General features: G+C 42.9%; 1 protein-coding gene across 1 annotated transcript in view; it reads right to left on the bottom strand.

Moving 5' to 3' along the window:
* Nucleotides 1-238: 238 nt before the first annotated feature.
* The window catches only part of LOC137622729 (mitochondrial intermediate peptidase-like), a 75,926-nt gene continuing 55,728 nt past the window's right edge, over nt 239-20,436 (bottom strand). Inside the window, exons 8-10 of the mRNA XM_068353322.1 lie at nt 11,836-11,961; nt 10,594-10,715; nt 239-1,623 (exon numbers count right to left, since the gene is read on the bottom strand). Coding sequence (XP_068209423.1) covers nt 1,449-1,623; nt 10,594-10,715; nt 11,836-11,961 — 423 coding nt within the window. The 3' untranslated portion in view covers nt 239-1,448. The remainder of the gene's footprint in view (nt 1,624-10,593; nt 10,716-11,835; nt 11,962-20,436) is intronic.

Raw genomic sequence — 20,436 nt, 5'->3', positions numbered from 1 at the left:
ATGTGCATCAAAATGCAGCATACTGCATTGAACTTTCAAGTTTCCTCAGGCTGTTATGTCTTCCCCTCCAGCAAGAATGCATTCCACAACATGCCTCCAGAATAGGGATTGTCACTTGAGACACTGTTCCTAATCTCAAGATTTTGGCTGTTATAAATTGTTCCATTTTGAAATGGAAAGTCATAAACAATCTGAAATTAATTCTTTTGCAAAACAATCAGGCGATAAAAAGACTCAATACAATAAATTCTTTTATATTTACACATTTCGCCAATTATACATACAGTATTATACAAAACACATAAAATCCCAATAAAAAACCACATTCTTTCAGTTACCAAAAGTAATACAATAGTCAAACACATAACATCACATACCAACATATTTTCCACTTGCTTAAAAACCTGAGTTTTTTCATGTAGCATCATTCAGCTGTTTATTATAAGAATAAAGTAGTCTCTATCACAGATAATAAATAATTTCCATCTCCTATAGTCACTTCAAGTGCAAATCAAATTGAAATACTAAGTATATGTACAGTCAGACACAGGAATTCCCGGCACGCCTCGTTCTGAGGAAGGGTACGCTATCACACCCTTACTGTATGATGAGTAACCAAATAGGCTGCGTAGGGAGAGATGGCAAAGGCAGTGGGCAGGGTGACATACAGGAATCTGCTGTGAAGTAAGGGTGTGATAGGGTGCACTATCTCAGAGCAAGGTGTGCCAGGATTTCCTGCATCCAACTGTACCTATCCTTCGTGAAGTAAATTGCAGGCTGAAGATATACAGTAATCCAAATCACATCGCAGCCGCCATGATGTTAAACCCTTCATCTACATTAGGAAAACTTTTCCATATTTTTTACGGAATACACATATTTCTCACAAATACAGCACCGGTGAATATTACATACATAGGAAAATTACACAGCTAGAAATATCAGTGAACAATGTACGGACTGAGACACATGCTCAGTCTAGCATTTTTGCCTTAAAGATATGCTCAAGGATTGAAGGAAGAGCAACAAGGAGGCATTGAAAAAAAAATAGAAGGTCAGAACTAAAGGAAGAAGAGCAGGGAAGGATCAAAGGCAACCCAACAGTGGCAGGACCAAAGGGAAAACACCAAGGTATGACTGAAGGAAAAGCAGTAAGAGGTCTGGAGGGAAAACAGCAGGGAAGGATCAAAGGAAAGACATCAGGACAGGATCAAAGGAAATCAGCAGGGCAGCACTGAAGTAAAAATAACAGGGTCCTGAGGGCGGAAGGAAAAACAGACAGCAGGATAAAAGGTAAAACAACAGGGAAGGATTGAATAAAAACAAAAGGCATAATTTTCTATTATCTGTTCATAAATGTGGATAATATCTTGGTAGACATTCTGTACATTTGGACAAATTCTTTGGAAGATAAAATTGTACATAATATTCTATTAGAAAGCTAAAGACTAGCTCCTTAATACCCTTTCAACCGTTTGTTTCTTCAAGTCTAAGTCTGTCATTAAAGCTTCAACCATGACCTCTGCGCTGACTTCTCGGCCTAGAAATTCTCCAACCATGGCAAGAGGCGGCTTCCCTCCTCCATGTGCGAGCACTTCTGTTCGATATTTTTCACCCATTTCTCTGTTGAATAAAATATTTTCCAACCAATGAATCCCTTAAAACATTATATGGATAGATTAAATCAAAATACAGAAAGGCCTCAACTTACGTACTTAAAGAGGTTCCAAGGAGCTGTTTATAATCTAAATTGTTTGTAAGTAAAGTGTTAGGCAAACTCACATGCCTATGATTTTCAACTGACAAATTCAACAATTAGTCCCGTTTCATACTGCAAATGGTGTCTTCCTTACTGCATTAAGTTACGGTATATTGTTTTATTATAATCTTTCATTATGAACCCTTGGCAAGTTATCCCTTACAGCTATAGTAATGTAATCTTCTTCCTTTAATAAATGCAAGTATTTATTAAACAATAAAAATATAGAATCCATAAAAGCAATAGTTAGTTTGATAGGAAAATTTGATTTCCAAAGGATACAAAACCTAAAAGTGAATAATTCATCAGTTGAACTTGAGAGGAATCCAAGGTTTAAGACATGTTTCATTTTGGTAACGGTAAAAACAAAACCAAAGACGAATAACCAATTATAAACCCCAAAACCTTTTAGGTAGAAGCAACAGCTGTTCTTGTCCGGGAACATTTATCCCACTCGCTGTGGGCTGACGCCAGTCTCAGACTATCTATCATACCTTAAAATCCTAAATGTACATTGTAAATTGAAAGAAATTCACAGTTTTACTCTTACAAAGGTGATGTTTAATGAGAGTCCACTGAAAATTCACAGGCATTTGAATATTTTGTTACTGACACAAGAGGAATTCTGCTGCATCCAGTCAAATTCAAAACAGTCATCTGAAGACACTTGATCAGCACTGGACATGCATGATTTGCATTGACTTGGTGGTGGCACACATTTTACGTCAGTAAAAAGAAATCTTGACAAAACTTCGTTGAATATATAGTACAGTTCACCTGCTTATCGGCAGATTTGCATATACATCGTTGACCAATTGGTACATACTTACAAAAGTTATACACATAAATTCACTTATACAGACAAAAAAAAAATAAAAAGGCTGGAAAACAAATGGAAGAAACAGACTTTCAGAGCCAAAGACTTCTGGCTTTAAAAATGAGGGAAATTATCTTTTTGATTTAACAAAAATTGTATCGAATATTATAATTTTACATCTTGAAAGAACTTTCTTTGATAAAATACACAACACAATTCTTTCTTAGTATGGAAAAGGTATCAGATAACCAGCTATTTTGTAAAAATTCTAAATTTACTATTTTCCAATAAAAAATCACTATTTTTAAGAAAGGAAACTATTCAAACTAATGATAAAATAAGAACAAATAAGAGACTGAGAGAGAGACAGAGAATAAACTTATACCAAATGCCCCAGTGTTAGTCTTAAGGTAAAGTTCCAGAGTGAGAAAACTGGTTTTCACAACAGAGATATTTCATTCTATATCTATTACAAATATGAAAACAATGTTGAGTAGGGTTGAAAATCTCTTGTTATTACATTATAAATCTTTAATGATCTTCCCTTAAAAAAGTGCAAATTTTTTTTGGAAAAATGATATTTTAATTATAAAATAAATTTTTGAATATACTTACCCGGTGAATATATAATAGCTGCAACTCTGCGGCTCGACAGAAAACACACTCAAAAAACTCGCGAGCGATCGCTATGAAGGTTGCGGGTGTGCCCACCAGCGCCAACTGTCGGCCAGATACCACTCTTGCATGTAAACAAACCCTTCAATTCTTCTCGTCCCGCTGCGTCTCTATTGGGGAGGAAGGGAGGGTCATTTAATTTATATATTCACCGGGTAAGTATATTCAAAAATTTATTTTATAATTAAAATATCATTTTTAAATATTTAACTTAGCCGGTGAATATATAATAGCTGATTCACAACCAAGGCGGTGGGTAGAGACCAGAGTTAATTAAGTTTACAGCGTATAAGCTAAGAGTTTTTTCATTTTGACAGTTATCAATATAACAAAACCAAAATATATAGGTACCTGGTAAGGAAGTTGACTTAGACGATTACTCTGCCTTGTAAGTCTGTCTTCCTCACGGAGCCCAGCGATCCTCTTAGGATGCTGAAAGACTCCCAGGAGCTGAAGTATCAAGGGTTGCAACCCATACAACAGGACCTCATCAAACCCCTAATCTGGGCGCTCTCAAGAAATGACTTTGACCACCCGCCAAATCAACCAGGATGCGAAAGGCTTCTTAGCCTTCCGAACAACCCATAAAACAATATTAAAAACATTTCAAGAGACAGATTAAAAGGATATTGGAATTAGGGAAGTGTAGTGGTAGAACCCTCACCCACTACTGCACTCGCTGCAACGAATGGACCCAGTGTGTAGCAGTCCTCGTAAAGAGTCTGGACATCTTTTAAGTAAAATGACGCGAACACTGACTTGCTTCTCCAAAAAGTCGCGTCCATAATACTTTGCAGAGATTTATTTTGCTTGAAGGCCACGGAGGTTGCTATATCTCTAACTTCGTGCGTCTTAACATTAAGCAAACATCGGTCTTTCTCATTCAAGTGAGAATGAGCTTCTCGTATTAAAAAAATCTGATAAAATATGACAAAGCATTCTTTGACATAGGCAATGAAGGTTTCTTAACTGAGCACCATAATGCCTCAGATTTCCCTCGTAATGACTTAGTACGAGCTAAATCGAACTTAAGAGCTCTAACAGGACATAATACTCTTTCCAGTTCGTTGCCTACGATCTCTGATAAGCAAGGAATATCAAAAGATTTAGGCCAAGGACGAGAAGGCAGAACATTTTTGGCCAGAAAACCAAGTTGAAGTGAACAAGTGGCTTTTTTCTGTAGAAAAGCCGATGTTCTTACTGAAGGCATGAAGTTCACTGACCCTTTTAGCCAAAGCCAAGCACACTAGGAAAAGTGTCTTGAGGGTGAGATCCTTCAGGGAGGCTGAATGTAATGGCTCAAACCTGTCTGACATGAGGAACCTTAGGACCACGTCTAAGTTCCATCCAGGAGTTGCCAAACGACGTTCCTTAGAGGTCTCGAAAGACTTAAGGAGATCTTGGAGATCTTTATTGTTGGAAAGATCTAAGCCTCTATGTTGAAAGACCGAAGCCAACATGCTCCTGTAGCCCTTAATCGTGGGAGCTGAAAGGGAGTGAACCTTTCTCAGATGTAAAAGAAAATCTGCGATTTGGGCTACAGAGGTACTGGACGAGGACACAGATGCTGACTTGCACCAGTCTCGAAAGACTTCCCATTTCGACTGGTATACTCTAATGGTAGAAGCTCTCCTAGCTCTTGCAATCGCACTGGCTGCCTCCTTCGAAAAGCCTCTAGCTCTTGAGAGTCTTTCGATAGTCTGAAGGAAGTCAGACGAAGAGCGGGAAGGCTTTGATGGACATTCTTTACATGGGGCTGACGTAACAGATCTACCGTTAGAGGAAGACTTCTTGGAAAGTCTACCAGCCATTGAAGTACCTCGGTGCACCACTCTCTCACGGGCCAGAGGGTAGCAACCAACGTCAACCTTGTCCCTTCGTGAGAGGCGAACTTCTGCAGTACCTTGTTGACTATCTTGAATGGTGGGAATGCATATAAGTCCAGAAAAGACCAATCCAGTAGAAACGCGTCTATGTAGATTGCTTCTGTATCTAGGACTGGAGAGCAATAGATTGGTAACCTTTTGGTCAACGAGGAGGCAAAGAGGTCTATGGTGGGTTGATCCCAAGTAGCCCAAAGACTCTTGCCCACGTCCTTGTGGAGGGTCCATTCCGTGGGTATCACCTGACCCCTCCGACTGAGACAGTCTGCCAAGACGTTCAAGTCCCCCTGGATGAATCTCGTCAACAGGGAGATGCCTCGAATTCTTGACCATAAGAGAAGGTCCCTTGCGATCTCGAGCAGCGTGAAGGAGTGTGTGCCTCCTTGCTTGGAGATGTACGCCAAAGTTGTGGTGTTGTCTGAGTTGCCTCTACCACTAAGTTTCGAAGAAGCTTTCTAATATCATCAAGGCCAAGTGGACTGCTAATAGCTCCTTGCCGTTGATGTGCATGCTCTTCTGACTTGAGGTCCACAGACCCGAGCATTCCCGACCGTCCAGGGTCGCACCCCAACCCAAATCCGACGCGTCTGAGGACAACACGTGGTTTGGGTTCTTGACTGCTAGGGAAAGTCCCTCTCTCAGACTGATATTGCTGTCCCACCATTTCAGGCATGCCTTTACTGGTTCGGAGACTGGGAATGATACCGTCTCTAATGTCTTGTCCTAGTTCCAGTGAGAGGCTAGATGGAACCGGAGAGGCAGAAGGTGTAGTCTCCCTAGTGAGACAAACTGCTCCAGGGATGAGAGAGTCCCTACGAGACTGTTCCAACTCCTGACTGAATAAACGTTTCGTTTCAGCATTAGTTGGACTTTGAGCAGGGCTTGACTGCGAATCTCCATCCCCAAATATAGAATAATCTGGGATGGGATTAGTTGGGACTTTTAGGTTGACCAAAAGTCCCAACTCCCTGGCCAGACTCAACGTCCAATGTAGATCCTGCAGACAGCGAAGACTGGACGATGCTCTGAGAAGCCAGTCGTCCAAGTACAGGGAGGCTCGGATCCCCGATAGATGGAGGGATTTTGCCACATTCCTCATGAGCCTCGTAAACACGAGAGGCGCAGGACTGAGGCCAAAGCACAGGGCTCGAAACTGGTACCCCACATTCCTGTAAACAAACCTCAGAAACGGTTAGGAATCCGGGTGTATAGGAATGTGGAAGTATGCTTCCTGAAGGTCGAGAGAGACCATCCAGTCGCCTTCCATAAATGCTGTCAAGACAGCCTGGTAGACTTCATCGTGAAGTTTGTCTTGACAATGAACACATTGAGCGCACTTGCCTCTTACGTACTCCTGCAGAGAACGTGGCTGTCAGATCATTGGAGCCATCCCTGAAAGCCTTGTTTATGCATGACATAATTGTACAGCAAAACTTCAAAGGCTCGAAAATAGCTGTGAAGTCGACCTGTAAAATCTTGGAGCGTCTCATGGCCAGGCGCCAGGGAGAGTCTATGAGGTTTGAGAAGTCTATCTGGGCAGAGGCAGGAACTCCCAAGCCGAGAACTTCTCTCCTGTCATATCAGACTCTCGCTCTATAAGCCAGTTTAAAAGAAGGGAAAGCAAAGGCTGTCTCCCCCAAACTCCTCCTGGTGATAAACCAGTCGCCTAGCAAACGTAAAGCTCTCTTAGAAGAGCGAGAGAGCACTAGCTTATAAAACAACGGCTTCAAAGTAGCTAGGCCTAGTGTAAGCTCTGACGTTTAGGCGAACGAGGAGCAGCAGTTACAAAAAGATCCGGACAAAGATCCTTAAAAATCAGCATGATTTATTTAAAGTCCATAGAGGGCTAAGCAGCTTTAGGCTCCTCTCCGTCTGACAGAGTCCTCAAGGGAATATCAGTATGAGGGGGAACAGCAACTTCCTCATCTGAAAGAACCTTGTCCGATAATAGCCGAGTCTCAAGCAAGGGAGAGACCTACCGTGGTGGCAATGCTTTACAAGCAGAGTCCACACGCACTGGTGCATTAGTAGCGGACCAGGACGCAACGTCATGTAACTGCTTGACAGTCTGTGAACTGTCAACAACAACAGGTGCGTGAGGACGCACAGCGTCCACTCGAGACTGCTTTGACCGCCTAGACTGAGCAGTCAAAACAACTCTAGAATGCGGAGGTTGACGCTCAGCGTCAAAACAAGTCAACTCCGATTGTTGGCGAACGTCCTGAACGTCAACAGGAGCATCAGCAAGTGGCCTAACGTCCAAATGTGGCTGAAAATCCACACGAGACCGCATCGAGTGTGGTTCTAAACAACCTGACTGACGTGACTTGGCTACGCCAACGTCAACAGGACGCACAAAGGAACGTTAGGGTGGCTGAAGGCCAGGATCTCGATGAGATAAACGGCTAGGCTCAACGGACTTATCGGCAGAATAGTCTTCCATAAGGGAGGCAAGCTTATTCTGCATGTCTTGCCGTACAACCCATTTAGGATCAACGGGAATGGTTGCGGTAAGAGACGAGGGTAACGTCTGTGACCGCAAAACCTTGCCTACAAAAAGACTCTCGGAGTCTGTGTTACGCTTTTGTTAGGCGGCGAGCAGTCTTCCGATGACTGCATAGGGTCAGAGCTGTCCTAATAGTTAAAACCAGGACGCTGGACCTGTCCTGAAAGGACTGACTTTCGCTTAAAGGGCCTCGAAACCTTGTTCCACGGTTTCTTATGCGAAAAGCCTTCGGATGACGAGGAGAAAATCGTCTCTCTCGCCTTATGGTAGGGGTGATCTTGGTAAGATACACCTGATACCATAGAGGGAACGTCTGTTCGCTGATCAAGGCCTCTCGAACCCATAAGTCGTACGACATTACTTCTCCCCTGGGCTTGGGAGCTTGCAAGAGGTCCCGGACTAGGCGAACGACAGGCACGAACAGACGAACCCTCGGTCGCAACACTGATAACACTTTGCGCAATATCACTTTATCACTACGATTTTCTGTTTTGCACTTATTTCACTGAAATCGAATTTTTTAACAATTCACATTAGGTATGAATAAAACTGATTTCTACCTGAAGCACGCAATTCTACCCTCATCAAAAGGTTGTAATTGCGAAATCAGTCGTATAATGTAAGTACTGTACATTAATACCAGCAAAAAACAGTAAACATATTTTAAGATAAAAAAAAAAAATCAGTGGCTGGGGAAGAGACTAAACACTAGTTCATTCAAAACTACGTTTTCAATCTCTCACCGTACAGTGCCTTGGGACGAGAATAAAAACTAAAAACGTTTTATCCTTTCTCCCCGTACAGAGACTAGGGACGAGAGTAACTCGAGAACAACGTTACTCGCTTGGGACGAGATAAAGATCGGAACGTTCTCTCTCCTCTCTCTCTCTCCGTCTCTATCTCTCTTTCTCTCTCTCTCTCTCTCTTGATTTCGCATCGAAGAGAAGAGCCCACTTACCTTTCGTCAATAAACAGGTTATTTGACCAAAGGAAAAAACTGAAAGGTTTTTCAATTAAAAGTTCCTTTAAAATAGTCTTTAAAACATTTAAGCTTTGAAAGAAAAAAGAACAAAACGTCAGAATCGATTTACTCTTTCTGCAAAGTGAAACCGTGATACTCTCTCTCTCTATCGTAACGATAGAGCGCAAACTGCGTAGCATAAATAAACTAAACGTTAGTTCATCTTTGAAACAGTACGAAGACTATTCAAAGAAAAAAACTATCATAAAATATTTACCAAAAATATTTCATTTAATAAGTTTTAAATCATTAGCTCTGTAAAAGTTATTTACGATTGAAAGGGCTCAACGTTGTTTAACTTCGGTTTCCAAGTTAGGACCGCCTACTCTCAGGAAAGGTCGCATATAAACAAATTTATTTTGATGTTTATTATAAATGGAAAGCTAATCGAGGAAAATCTATAATTAATTTATAATGTGATAAGATAATTGCTAAAAGCCTAAAACACACTTCCGTCTAAGGGAAGGGTCGGCCATTTAAAAGTCAAAGAAAGTCCATACTCTCTCTCTTGTCATCAAAAATTAAATCTATCCAAAAACGAGTTCAAGATTTAAGATGAAGATAAAACACCTGCACTGCGAAAGCTCAAACCAAAATGAAGTACTTCACCAAATATGTTGAGAAAACTCCAGGTTCTACAGCGAGTATTGATACGTCTTGTCGTCAACATTGACAGAGAAGAATTGAAGGGTTTGTTTACATGCAAGAGTGGTATCTGGCCGACAGTTGGCGCTGGTGGGCACACCTGCAACCTTCATAGCGATCGCTCGCGAGTTTTTTGAGTGTGTTTTCTGTCGAGCCGCAGAGTTGCAGCTATTATATATTCACCGGCTAAGTTAAATATTTAAAAATAAAAAAATTGTTATATTACAAATTTAAAATAATTTTTAATTTTATATTTCAACCTGAAAAAGCTTTCATCTAAAAGAAAATATTCAAAACCTAACAACAATCAAATTTCACAACTATTTTGAAGAGAGAGAGAGAGAGAGAGAGAGAGAGAGAGAGAGAGAGAGAGAGAGAGAGAGAGAGAGAGAGAGAGAGACTCTACCTGAATTCTATTGAGTGTTTTCCAAATATATCATGAAATTATCAACTGAACATGAAGATTATTACATAATTTCAGTCATGTCAAAACAGAAGCTCATTCACAAGAGTCATTTACAACAAGTAAGAAATTTCTTACGCAGATGACACCTCTGCCAAGTCGATCAAATGCCAGCACGCCGTAATATGTTGAACATTAGACAGCAAGGATGGACTCATTGTAGCAGTGCACTCTATTATCCAGTTGGTTGCAATTCTCCCACAAAGATTCCTTTTTAAATCATTTGTTCTTAACAACTGGCTCCACTAGCTAATTGATATTGGTAAACGATAGCTTAAAGCAGTGTCCTCTATTATCCAGTTGGTTGCAATTCTCCCACAAAGATTCCTTTTTAAATCCTTTGTACTTAACAACTGGTTCCATCAGCTAATAGATATTGGTAAACAATAGCTTAAAGCCGTGTACCCTATCATCCAGTTGGTTGCAATTCTCTACAAAGATTCCTTTTTGAATCCTTTACACTTAACGACTGGCTCCATCAGCTAAGAAATATTGGTAAACAATAGGTTAAAGCAGTGTACCCTATTATCCAGTTGGTTGCAATTCTCCCATAAAGATTATCTTTTAAATCCTTTGCACTTAACAACTGGTTTCATCAGCTAATGGATATTGGTAAACAATAACTTATAGCAGTGCATTCTATCACCCAATTGGTTGCAATACTCCCGCACAGATTCCTTTTTAGATCCTCGCTCTTAACGACTTGTACCATCAGCTAATCAATATTAGCAAACAATAGCTCTGACTTAAAAATTAGAATGTAGAATTCTGTAAAACAAAAACTAAAGCTAAGAAACAGTGACTATAATAGGAACTAGACTTACCTATTGAACGGGTCATCAGCAAAATATTTTTGCCATATCCAAGAGGCCACAGCGCGAGACACGAGGTACGCGTAATACTTCGCGCCGTATCCAACTAGATGACCGAATCTTAATTGCCAAGCCTAGATATTAAATAAAAAGAAAATAATTAAACCATGAATCTGCAATACTAATCCATCTTTACAAAAACAGTTCAATTGATTTATAAGGAGCATCCATATAATTTACTTACTATTATTATTATTATTATCACTAGCCAAGCTACAGCCCTAGTTGGAAAAGCAAGATGCAATAAGCCCAAGGGCTCCAATAGGGAAAAATAGCCCAGTGAGGAAAGGAAATAAGGAAATAAATTAATGATGAGAACAAATTATCAATAAATCATTCTAAAAACAGTAACAACGTCAAAAAAGATATGTCATAAATAAACTATTAAAAACGTCAAAACAAATATGTCATATATAAACTATAAAAGACTCCTTGGAACCTCAACAAACAACATTCAACACTTCAGTCAGTATGCAAACAGATATACCTCACATTACGATACAGTAATATACGTAAGCTATATTATAAGTCAAATAACAGCAGAAACACCACCCCATGTAAGACTAAATTAGAAAAAATGAAGAAAAAGTTCAAAATACTATGCATCAATGAAAGGGATATGACCAAAATAAATCAAATAAACCTACTGATACGTACTTCATGGTACAAACACTGAGATTCCTCTAACATCATGTGTAGAAAACTTTTGACTAGCTTTAAAGTGATATTTTGACTCATTATTTTTGCTGTTTTCCACTTTTGAATATACTGCATAAGGTACAAGTATTTCTTATATATCTGATTACTTATGACTTTATATTGGTTTAGGAAAACCTGATGTGTAGGCTATTATTTTTGTCCCAAATCATAGGCCATTTTTCTAATTATATTTACAGTACAGTATTTCATTTAGAAATAAATAATTATTTTCTTCTTTAAAAAATAAGTGTATTCTATTCATTAAAAGCTTACTCTGGAAATTTTAGGCCTTTCATGCTTTCTACAAATGTATATTTACATATTCTAAGTAATAATGACAATAAAAATAATCATCATTTTCTATCCTTTGAAGATTGTACCGTATTACAAGAATGTTTTCAAATCTTGAATAATAATACGTATATCAAACTTTCTTTACTCTTGCACGAGTCCCATAAACAAAGAGGTAGCACATTAAACCCCGACTTGACTTACTGTATTAGGAACGTACGGTAGACTATAAGATTCATTATGGACTTCTTTTAAAATCTCTGTAGTGCTCACAGTTCTCGGCCACTGTTCGGTATTGTGATATTTCTGGTCAAGAATTGAGTAGAAGGTCTGAAAAGGAGATGAAAAAATCTATTATCTAATATTGTTACTTATAGTAACTCAAAAATATTTCCAATGAAATTTGGGAAACATTTCTGATATAAGTCTTAATTGCATGGGGCAAAAAATAATGTTAAAACTGATTTACATAATAAATTTAGAAATATTTTGTATTTTTCCTAACCATAAAAACATGAAGCTTTTCACTATGGAGATACAGTATCATTATTATTATTATTAATAATTATTATTATTGTTATTATTATTATTATTATTATTATAATAAGTAAGAGAAACCGGCAATTTAGAGGAGTAGTGGAAGTTAGTGAAAGAAAATTTTGTTGGGATTGCAAGTGATGTGTGTGGCAAGAAGGTTGTTGGAGGCAGCATGAGGAAGGGCAGTGAATGGTGGAATGAAGGAGTGAAGGTAAAAGTGGAAGAGAAAAAGAGGGCTTCTGAAGAATGACTGCAGAGTAATAGTATAGAGAAGTATGAAAAATATAAAGAGAAAAAGGTGGAAGTAAAGCGCAAGGTACGTGAGGCAAAGAGGGCAGCTGACCTGAGATGGGGTCAGGGATTGGGTCATTCATATGAAGAGAATAAGAAGAAGTTTTGGAAAGAAGTGAAGAGAGTAAGGAAGGCTGGCTCAAGAATTGAAGAGACAGTGAAAGATGGAAATGGAAGGTTGTTAAAAGGAGAGGAGGCAAGGAAAAGATGGGCGGAATATTTTGAAAGTTTACTGAATGTTGAGGATAATAGGGAGGCAGATATAATTTCTGTTGCAGGTGTTGAGGTGCCAGTGATGGGAGATGAGAGTGAGAGAGAGATTACAATAGATGAAGTGAGGAGAGCACTAGATGAAACGAGAGTAGGAAAAGCGTCTGGTATGGATGGTGTGAGAGCTGAGATGTTGAAGGAAGAGGGTGTGACTGTACTTGAATGGTTGGTGAGATTGTTTAATGTGTGTTTTGTGTTGTCAATGGTACCAGTAGATTGGGTCTGTGCATGTATTGTACCACTATATAAGGGTAAGGGAGATGTGCATGAGTGTTGTAATTCAAGAGGTATTATTTTGTTAAGCGTAGTTGGAAAGGTGTATGGTAGAGTAATGATTAATAGGATCAAGGATAAAACAGAGAATGCAATCTTAGAAGCACAGGGTGGTTTTAGAAGAGGTAGGGGTTGTATGAATCAGATTTTTACAGTAAGGCAGATATGCGAGAAATATTTAGCAAAAGGTAAGGAGGTGTATGTTGCGTTTATGGATCTGGAGAAAGCATATGATAGAGTTGATAGGGAAGCAATGTGGAATGTGATGAGGTTATATGGAGTTGGTGGAAGGTTGTTGCAAGCAGTGAAAAGTTTCTACAAAGGTAGTAAAGCATGTGTTAGGATAGGAAATGAAGTGAGTGATTGGTTTCCGGTGAGAGTGGGGCTGAGACAGGGATGTGTCATGTCGCCGTGGTTGTTTAACTTGTATGTTGATGGAGTGGTGAGAGAGGTGAATGCTCGAGTGCTTGGACGCGGATTAAAACTGGTAGATGAGAATGACCATGAATGGGAGGTAAATCAGTTGTTGTTTGCGGATGATACTGTACTGGTTGCAGACACAGAAGAGAAGCTTGGCCGATTAGTGACAGAATTTGGAAGAGTGTGTGGGAGAAGGAAGTTGAGAGTTAATGTGGGTAAAAGTAAGGTTATGAGATGTACGAGAAGGGAAGGTGGTGCAAGGTTGAATGTCATGTTGAATGGAGAGTTACTTGAGGAGGTGGATCAGTTTAAGTACTTGGGGTCTGCTGTTGCAGCAAATGGTGGAGTGGAAGCAGATGTACGTCAGAGAGTGAATGAAGGTTGCAAAGTGTTGGGGGCAGTTAAGGGAGTAGTAAAAAATGTTATTTTTATTACTAAAATAAATTTTTGAATATACTTACCCGATGATCATGTAGCTGTCAACTACGTTGCCCGACAGAAATCTACGGTCGGGATACGCCAGCGATCGCTTATACAGGTGGGGGTGTACTCACCAGCGCCATCTGTGGTCAGGTACTCCAGTACTTCTTGTCAACAAGACCTCAATTTTCTCCTCGGTCCACTGGTTCTCTATGGGGAGGAAGGGCGGGTCATTTAAATCATGATCATCGGGTAAGTATATTCAAAAATTTATTTTAGTAATAAAAATAACATTTTTCAATATTAATCTTACCCGATGATCATGTAGCTGATTCACACCCAGGGTGGTGGGTGGAGACCAGTATACATGTTAACAAAGAAGCTAAGTATCCCGTATTTCATTTTTATTAGTTATTCAAAATAACAATAAAAAATAAATAAGTACCTGGTAAGGAAGTCGACTTGAACCATTACTCTGCCTTTAATAAGTACGTCTTCCTTACTGAGCGTAGCGGTCCTCTTAGGATGCTGAACGACTCTTAGGTGGCTGAAGTATAAAGGGCTGCAACCCATACTAAAGGACCTCATCACAACCTCTAACCTAGGCGCTTCTCAAGAAAGAATTGACCACCCGCCAAATCAACCAGGATGCGGAAGGCTTCTTAGCCGACCGTACAACCCAAAAACAACAATAAAAGCAATCAAGAGAAAGGTTAAAAAGGTTATGGGATTATGGGAATGTAGTGGCTGAGCCCTCACCTACTACTGCACTCGCTGCTACGAATGGTCCCAGGGTGTAGCAGTTCTCGTAAAGAGACTGGACATCTTTGAGATAGAATGATGCGAACACTGACTTGCTTCTCCAATAGGTTGCATCCATAACACTCTGCAGAGAACGGTTCTGTTTGAAGGCCACTGAAGTAGCCACAGCTCTCACTTCATGTGTCCTTACATTCAGTAAAGCAAGGTCTTCTTCCTTCATATGAGAATGAGCTTCTCTAATCAGAAGCCTGATGTAGTAAGAAACTGCGTTCTTAGACATTGGTAGCGAAGGCTTCTTAACAGCACACCATAAGGCTTCTGATTGTCCTCGTAAAGGTTTTGACCTTTTCAGATAGTACCTAAGAGCTCTGACTGGGCAAAGTACTCTCTCCAGCTCGTTACCCACCAAGTTGGATAGGCTAGGGATCTCGAACGATTTAGGCCAAGGACGTGAAGGAAGCTCGTTTTTAGCCAAAAAACCGAGCTGCAAGGAACATGTAGCCGTTTCCGATGTGAAACCTATGTTCCTGCTGAAGGCGTGGATCTCACTTACTCTCTTAGCTGTTGCTAGGCATACTAGGAAAAGAGTTTTTAATGTGAGGTCCTTGAAAGAGGCTGATTGGAGCGGTTCAAATCTAGATGACATCAGGAACCTTAGGACCACGTCTAGATTCCAGCCTGGAGTGGACAACCGACGTTCCTTAGAGGTCTCAAAAGACCTAAGGATGTCCTGCAGATCTTTGTTGGAGGAAAGATCCAAGCCTCTGTGGCGGAAAACCGCTGCCAACATACTTCTATAACCCTTGATCGTAGGAGCTGATAGGGATCTAACGTTCCTTAGATGTAACAGGAAGTCAGCAATCTGGGTTACAGTGGTACTGGTTGAGGAAACTGCATTGGCCTTGCACCAGTTTCTGAAGACTTCCCATTTAGATTGATAGACTCTGAGAGTGGATGTCCTCCTAGCTCTAGCAATCGCTCTGGCTGCCTCCTTCGAAAAGCCTCTAGCTCTTGAGAGTCTTTCGATAGTCTGAAGGCAGTCAGACGAAGAGCGTGGAGGCTTGGGTGTACCTTCTTTACGTGAGGTTGACGCAGAAGGTCCACTCTTAGAGGAAGAGTCCTGGGAACGTCGACCAGCCATTGCAGTACCTCTGTGAACCATTCTCTCGCGGGCCAGAGGGGAGCAACCAACGTCAGCCGTGTCCCTTTGTGAGAGGCGAATTTCTGAAGTACCCTGTTGACAATCTTGAACGGCGGGAATGCATACAGGTCGAGATGGGACCAATCCAGCAGAAAAGCATCCACGTGAACTGCTGCCGGGTCTGGAATCGGCGAACAATACAATGGGAGCCTCTTGGTCATCGAGGTAGCGAACAGATCTATGGTTGGCTGACCCCACAGGGACCAAAGTCTGCTGCAAACATTCTTGTGAAGGGTCCACTCTGTGGGGATGACCTGACCCTTCCGGCTGAGGCGATCTGCCATGACATTCATATCGCCCTGAATGAACCTCGTTACCAGCGTGAGCCTTCGATCTTTTGACCAAATGAGGAGGTCCCTTGCGATCTCGAACAACTTCCTCGAATGAGTCCCCCCCTGCTTGGAGATGTAAGCCAAGGCTGTGGTGTTGTCGGAGTTCACCTCCACCACCTTGTTTAGCTGGAGGGACTTGAAGTTCATTAAGGCCAGATGAACCGCCAACAACTCCTTGCAATTGATGTGGAGTGTTCTTTGTACCTGATTCCATGTTCCCGAGCATTCCTGTCCGTCCAATGTCGCACCCCAGCCCGAGTCTGATGCGTCCGAGAAGAGATGGTGGTCGGGGATCTGAACAGCTAACGAAAGACCTTCCTTGAGAAGAATGCTGTTCTTCCACCACGTTAGAGTAGACCTCATCTCTTCGGAAACAGGAATTGAGACCGTCTCTAGCGTCATGTCCTTGATCCAGTGAGCAGCCAGATGATACTGAAGGGGGCGGAGGTGGAGTCTCCCTAACTCGATGAACAGGGCCAGCGATGAAAGTGTCCCTGTTAGACTCATCCACTGCCTTACTGAGCATCGGCTCCTTCTCAGCATGCTCAGGATGCACTCTAGGGCTTGGTTGATCCTTGGGGCCGACGGAAAAGCCCGAAAAGCTCGACTCTGAATCTCCATACCCAGGTAAACAATGGTCTGGGATGGGACGAGCTGGGACTTCTCTAAATTGACCAGGAGGCCCAGTTCCTTGGTCAGATCCATAGTCCATCTGAGATTCTCCAGACAGCGACGACTTGTGGGAGCTCTTAAAAGCCAGTCGTCTAAATAGAGGGAGGCTCTGATGTCTGCCAAGTGAAGGAATTTCGCAATATTCCTCATCAGTCGCGTAAACACTAGAGGTGCCGTGCTTAGGCCAAAACACAGGGCTTGGAACTGGTACACAACCTTTCCATAGACGAATCTCAGGAAAGGTTGGGAGTCTGGATGGATGGGGACGTGAAAGTATGCGTCTTTCAGGTCTAACGAGACCATCCAGTCCTCCTGCCTGACCGCTGCTAGGACCGACTTCGTCGTCTCCATAGTGAACGTCTGCTTGGTGACATAAGCATTGAGCGCACTGACGTCCAGCACCGGTCTCCAACCTCCTGTCTTCTTGGCTACCAGGAAGAGACGGTTGTAAAAGCCCGGGGATTGATGGTCCCGGACTATGACCACTGCCTCCTTGTGTAGCAAGAGCGACACCTCTTGTTGTAATGCTAGCCTCTTGTCCTTCTCCTTGTAGTTGGGAGAGAGGTTGATGGGAGATGTAGCTAGAGGGGGATTGCGGCAGAACGGAATTCTGTATCCCTCCCTCAGCCACTTCACAGACTGAGCGTCTGCACCTCTGTTCTCCCAAGCTTGCCAGAAGGTCTTGAGTCTGGCTCCTACAGCTGTCTGGAGAGGAGGGAAGTCAAAACTTGCCTCTTGTGGACTTGGAACCCTTCTTGGACTTGCCACGGTGACTGTCTGCACGGGTACCTCCTCTGCTGGAGGTTCTGCCACGAAAGGGTGGGATGAATCTGGAAGCAGGAGTATCAACTGCTAGAGGGCGGTAAGGTTTAGTCACGGAAGGTAAGGTCTTAGCCTTACGTGCACAAGAAGCCATGAGGTCATGCGTATCCTTCTGGAGAAGAGAGGCAGTCATCCCCTTAATTAATTCCTCCGGAAACAGACACTTGGACAGAGGAGCAAAAAGTAACTCTGACCTCTGGCAAGGGGTGATACCAGCAGATAAGAAGGAGCACAGATGTTCCCTTTTCTTGAGGACCCCTGATACATAAGAAGCCGCAAGCTCGCCAGACTCATCCCGTATTGCCTTGTCCATGCTGGACATGATCAGCATGGCTGAGTCCTTGTCAGAAGGGGCAGTCTTCCTGCTTAAGGCTCCCAGACACCAATCGAGGAAGTTGAATATCTCGAAGGCACGAAAGACTCCCCTTAACAAGTGATCAAGATCTGTAGGGGACCAGCAGATCTTCGAACGTCTCATAGCCAACCTGCGGGGAGAGTCAACCAGACTTGAGAAGTCGGCCTGGGCAGAGGCAGGAACCCCCAAGCCAGGTTCCTCTCCCGTGGCATACCAGACGCCCGACTTAGAAGCCAGCTTGGGAGGAGGAAACACAAAAGAGGTCCTTCCCAGTTGCTTCTTGGACTGCAACCAATCCCCCATAACCCTCAAAGCTCTCCTTGAAGATCTGGCAAGAACAAGCTTGGTGAAGGCAGGCGCAGTAGACTGCATGCCCAGAGCAAACTCGGAGGGAGGAGAACGAGGGGTTGCAGACACAAAGTGTTCAGGGTACAGCTCTCTGAACAAAGCAAGGACTTTGCGGAAATCTAAGGAGGGTGGCGAAGACTTGTGTCCTTCAACATCAGAATGAGGATCATCAAGATGAGCAGCTTCATCCTCAGAAGCCTCCTCACCCGACAGTTGAGTTGTAAGAGGCAAAGGCAGAGCAGCAAGCTGAACGGCTGAATCCTGCAGAACGGGTGCATGCGTACCTGCGGATCCATCATCATGCCTCTGCTGAACAGACTGTGAGCTGGCAACAACAAAAGCAGAGGGCCGGTGTGAGGGAGGGTCTGCGGTGGGCTGAGGAGCATGCGGTGTGGTATGCAGAGCATGCTGTGAGGCATGCGGCTCATGCTGCATGGCATGCGGCTCATGCTGCATGGCATGCGGCTCATGCTGCATGGGATGCGGCTCATGCTGCATGGTATGCGGCTCATGCTGCATGGCATGCGGCTCATGCTGCATGGGATGAGGCTCATGCTGCATGGTATGAGGCTCATGCTGCATGGAATGCGGCTCATGCTGTAAGGTCTGCAGAGCATGCTGCATGGGCTGAGGACAGCGCAACTGTGGAGGAGCTCTCACAGGAGGAGGGATGTTAACCTTCTCTGCCTGATAATCCTGCATAAAAGCCGCAAGCTGAGACTGCATAGTCTGCAGCATGGACCACTTAGGGTCTACTGAGGTTGGAGCAGAGGCCTGTTGAGGGACCACTCTACCTCTCTTGGGAGGTGTGCAGTCATCCGATGACTGCGGCGAGTCCGAACTGACCCAGTGGCTACACCTGGGCCGTTGGACTAGCTCTGAAGGGACTTTACGCTTAAGCGGTCGTGAGACCTTAGTCCACCGTTTCCTCCTGGAAACCTCTTCCACAGACGAGGAATGTAAGGGCTCATTCGTCTGGGAGTGGAAGGGACGATCCTTAGCAGATACGTCCGCAACCACTGAGGATACATCTGTGCGCCGATCAAGGCCTGCCGAACCCTTTGGTCCTTCGACATTGCTTCTCCCCTGGGCTTGGGAGCTTGCAAGAGGTCCCGGACTGGGCGGACGACTGGCACGCACAGATGTATCCTCATGCGCAACACTGACACTGACACTATGCACAGCACTTGCACTAACACTTCCCACTGCACTCTTCGCTTTCAGCTCTCTGACATCAGCCAAGAGCTGATTGCGGTCACTAACCAACGACTCCACCTTATCACCGAGAGCCTGAATGGCACGCAACATATCAGCCATTGCAGGCTGAGCACTCGTAGCAGGTTCGGGGGTCACCACCACAGGGGAAGGAAAAGGTTGAGGGGCATGGGGAGAGGAAATATCCAAAGAGCGAGAAGAACTCCTCCTATCTCTCTCCTTCTCTAACCTACGAGTATATCTGAGGAATTCATTAAAATCGAATTCCGAAAGCCCAGCACATTCCCCAAATCGATCTTCCAATTGACAGGATTTTCCCCTACAATTGGAACATACGGTGTGAGGATCAACAGAGGCCTTCGGAAGACGCCTATTACAAGTCCTAACACTACATCGCCTGTATTTAGGAACTTGGGAATGGTCAGACATCTTGAATTTTAGAAGTAGTCAAAGGGGGAATTCCAAAGTAAGCAAAGATCGTTAACCAATGAATCAAATTAATACCAAAAGCTTGCTAAGCTAAGGCTAAAGCTTCCTGTACAGCGAAGGCTAAAATTTCAGAGCAAATACTTCACCAAATCGTGAACGAAAGACTCCAAAATCAACAGCGTATCCATGTAGGTCTTGCCGGTGGCACGACAGAGGAAAAATTGAGGTCTTGTTGACAAGTACTGGAGTACCTGACCACAGATGGCGCTGGTGAGTACACCCCCACCTGTATAAGCGATCGCTGGCGTATCCCGACCGTAGATTTCTGTCGGGCAACGGAGTTGACAGCTACATGATCATCGGGTAAGATTAATATTGAAAAATAAAGGGTTGGGCATGAATGTAAAGAGAGTTCTATATGAGAAAGTGATTGTACCAACTGTGATGTATGGATCGGA

This window comes from Palaemon carinicauda, chromosome 29 (assembly GCF_036898095.1).
Source record: "Palaemon carinicauda isolate YSFRI2023 chromosome 29, ASM3689809v2, whole genome shotgun sequence".
Lineage (NCBI taxonomy): Eukaryota > Metazoa > Arthropoda > Malacostraca > Decapoda > Palaemonidae > Palaemon > Palaemon carinicauda.
Note: the sequence above shows the minus strand (reverse complement) of the source record. Positions and strands in the feature narration are given on the sequence as shown.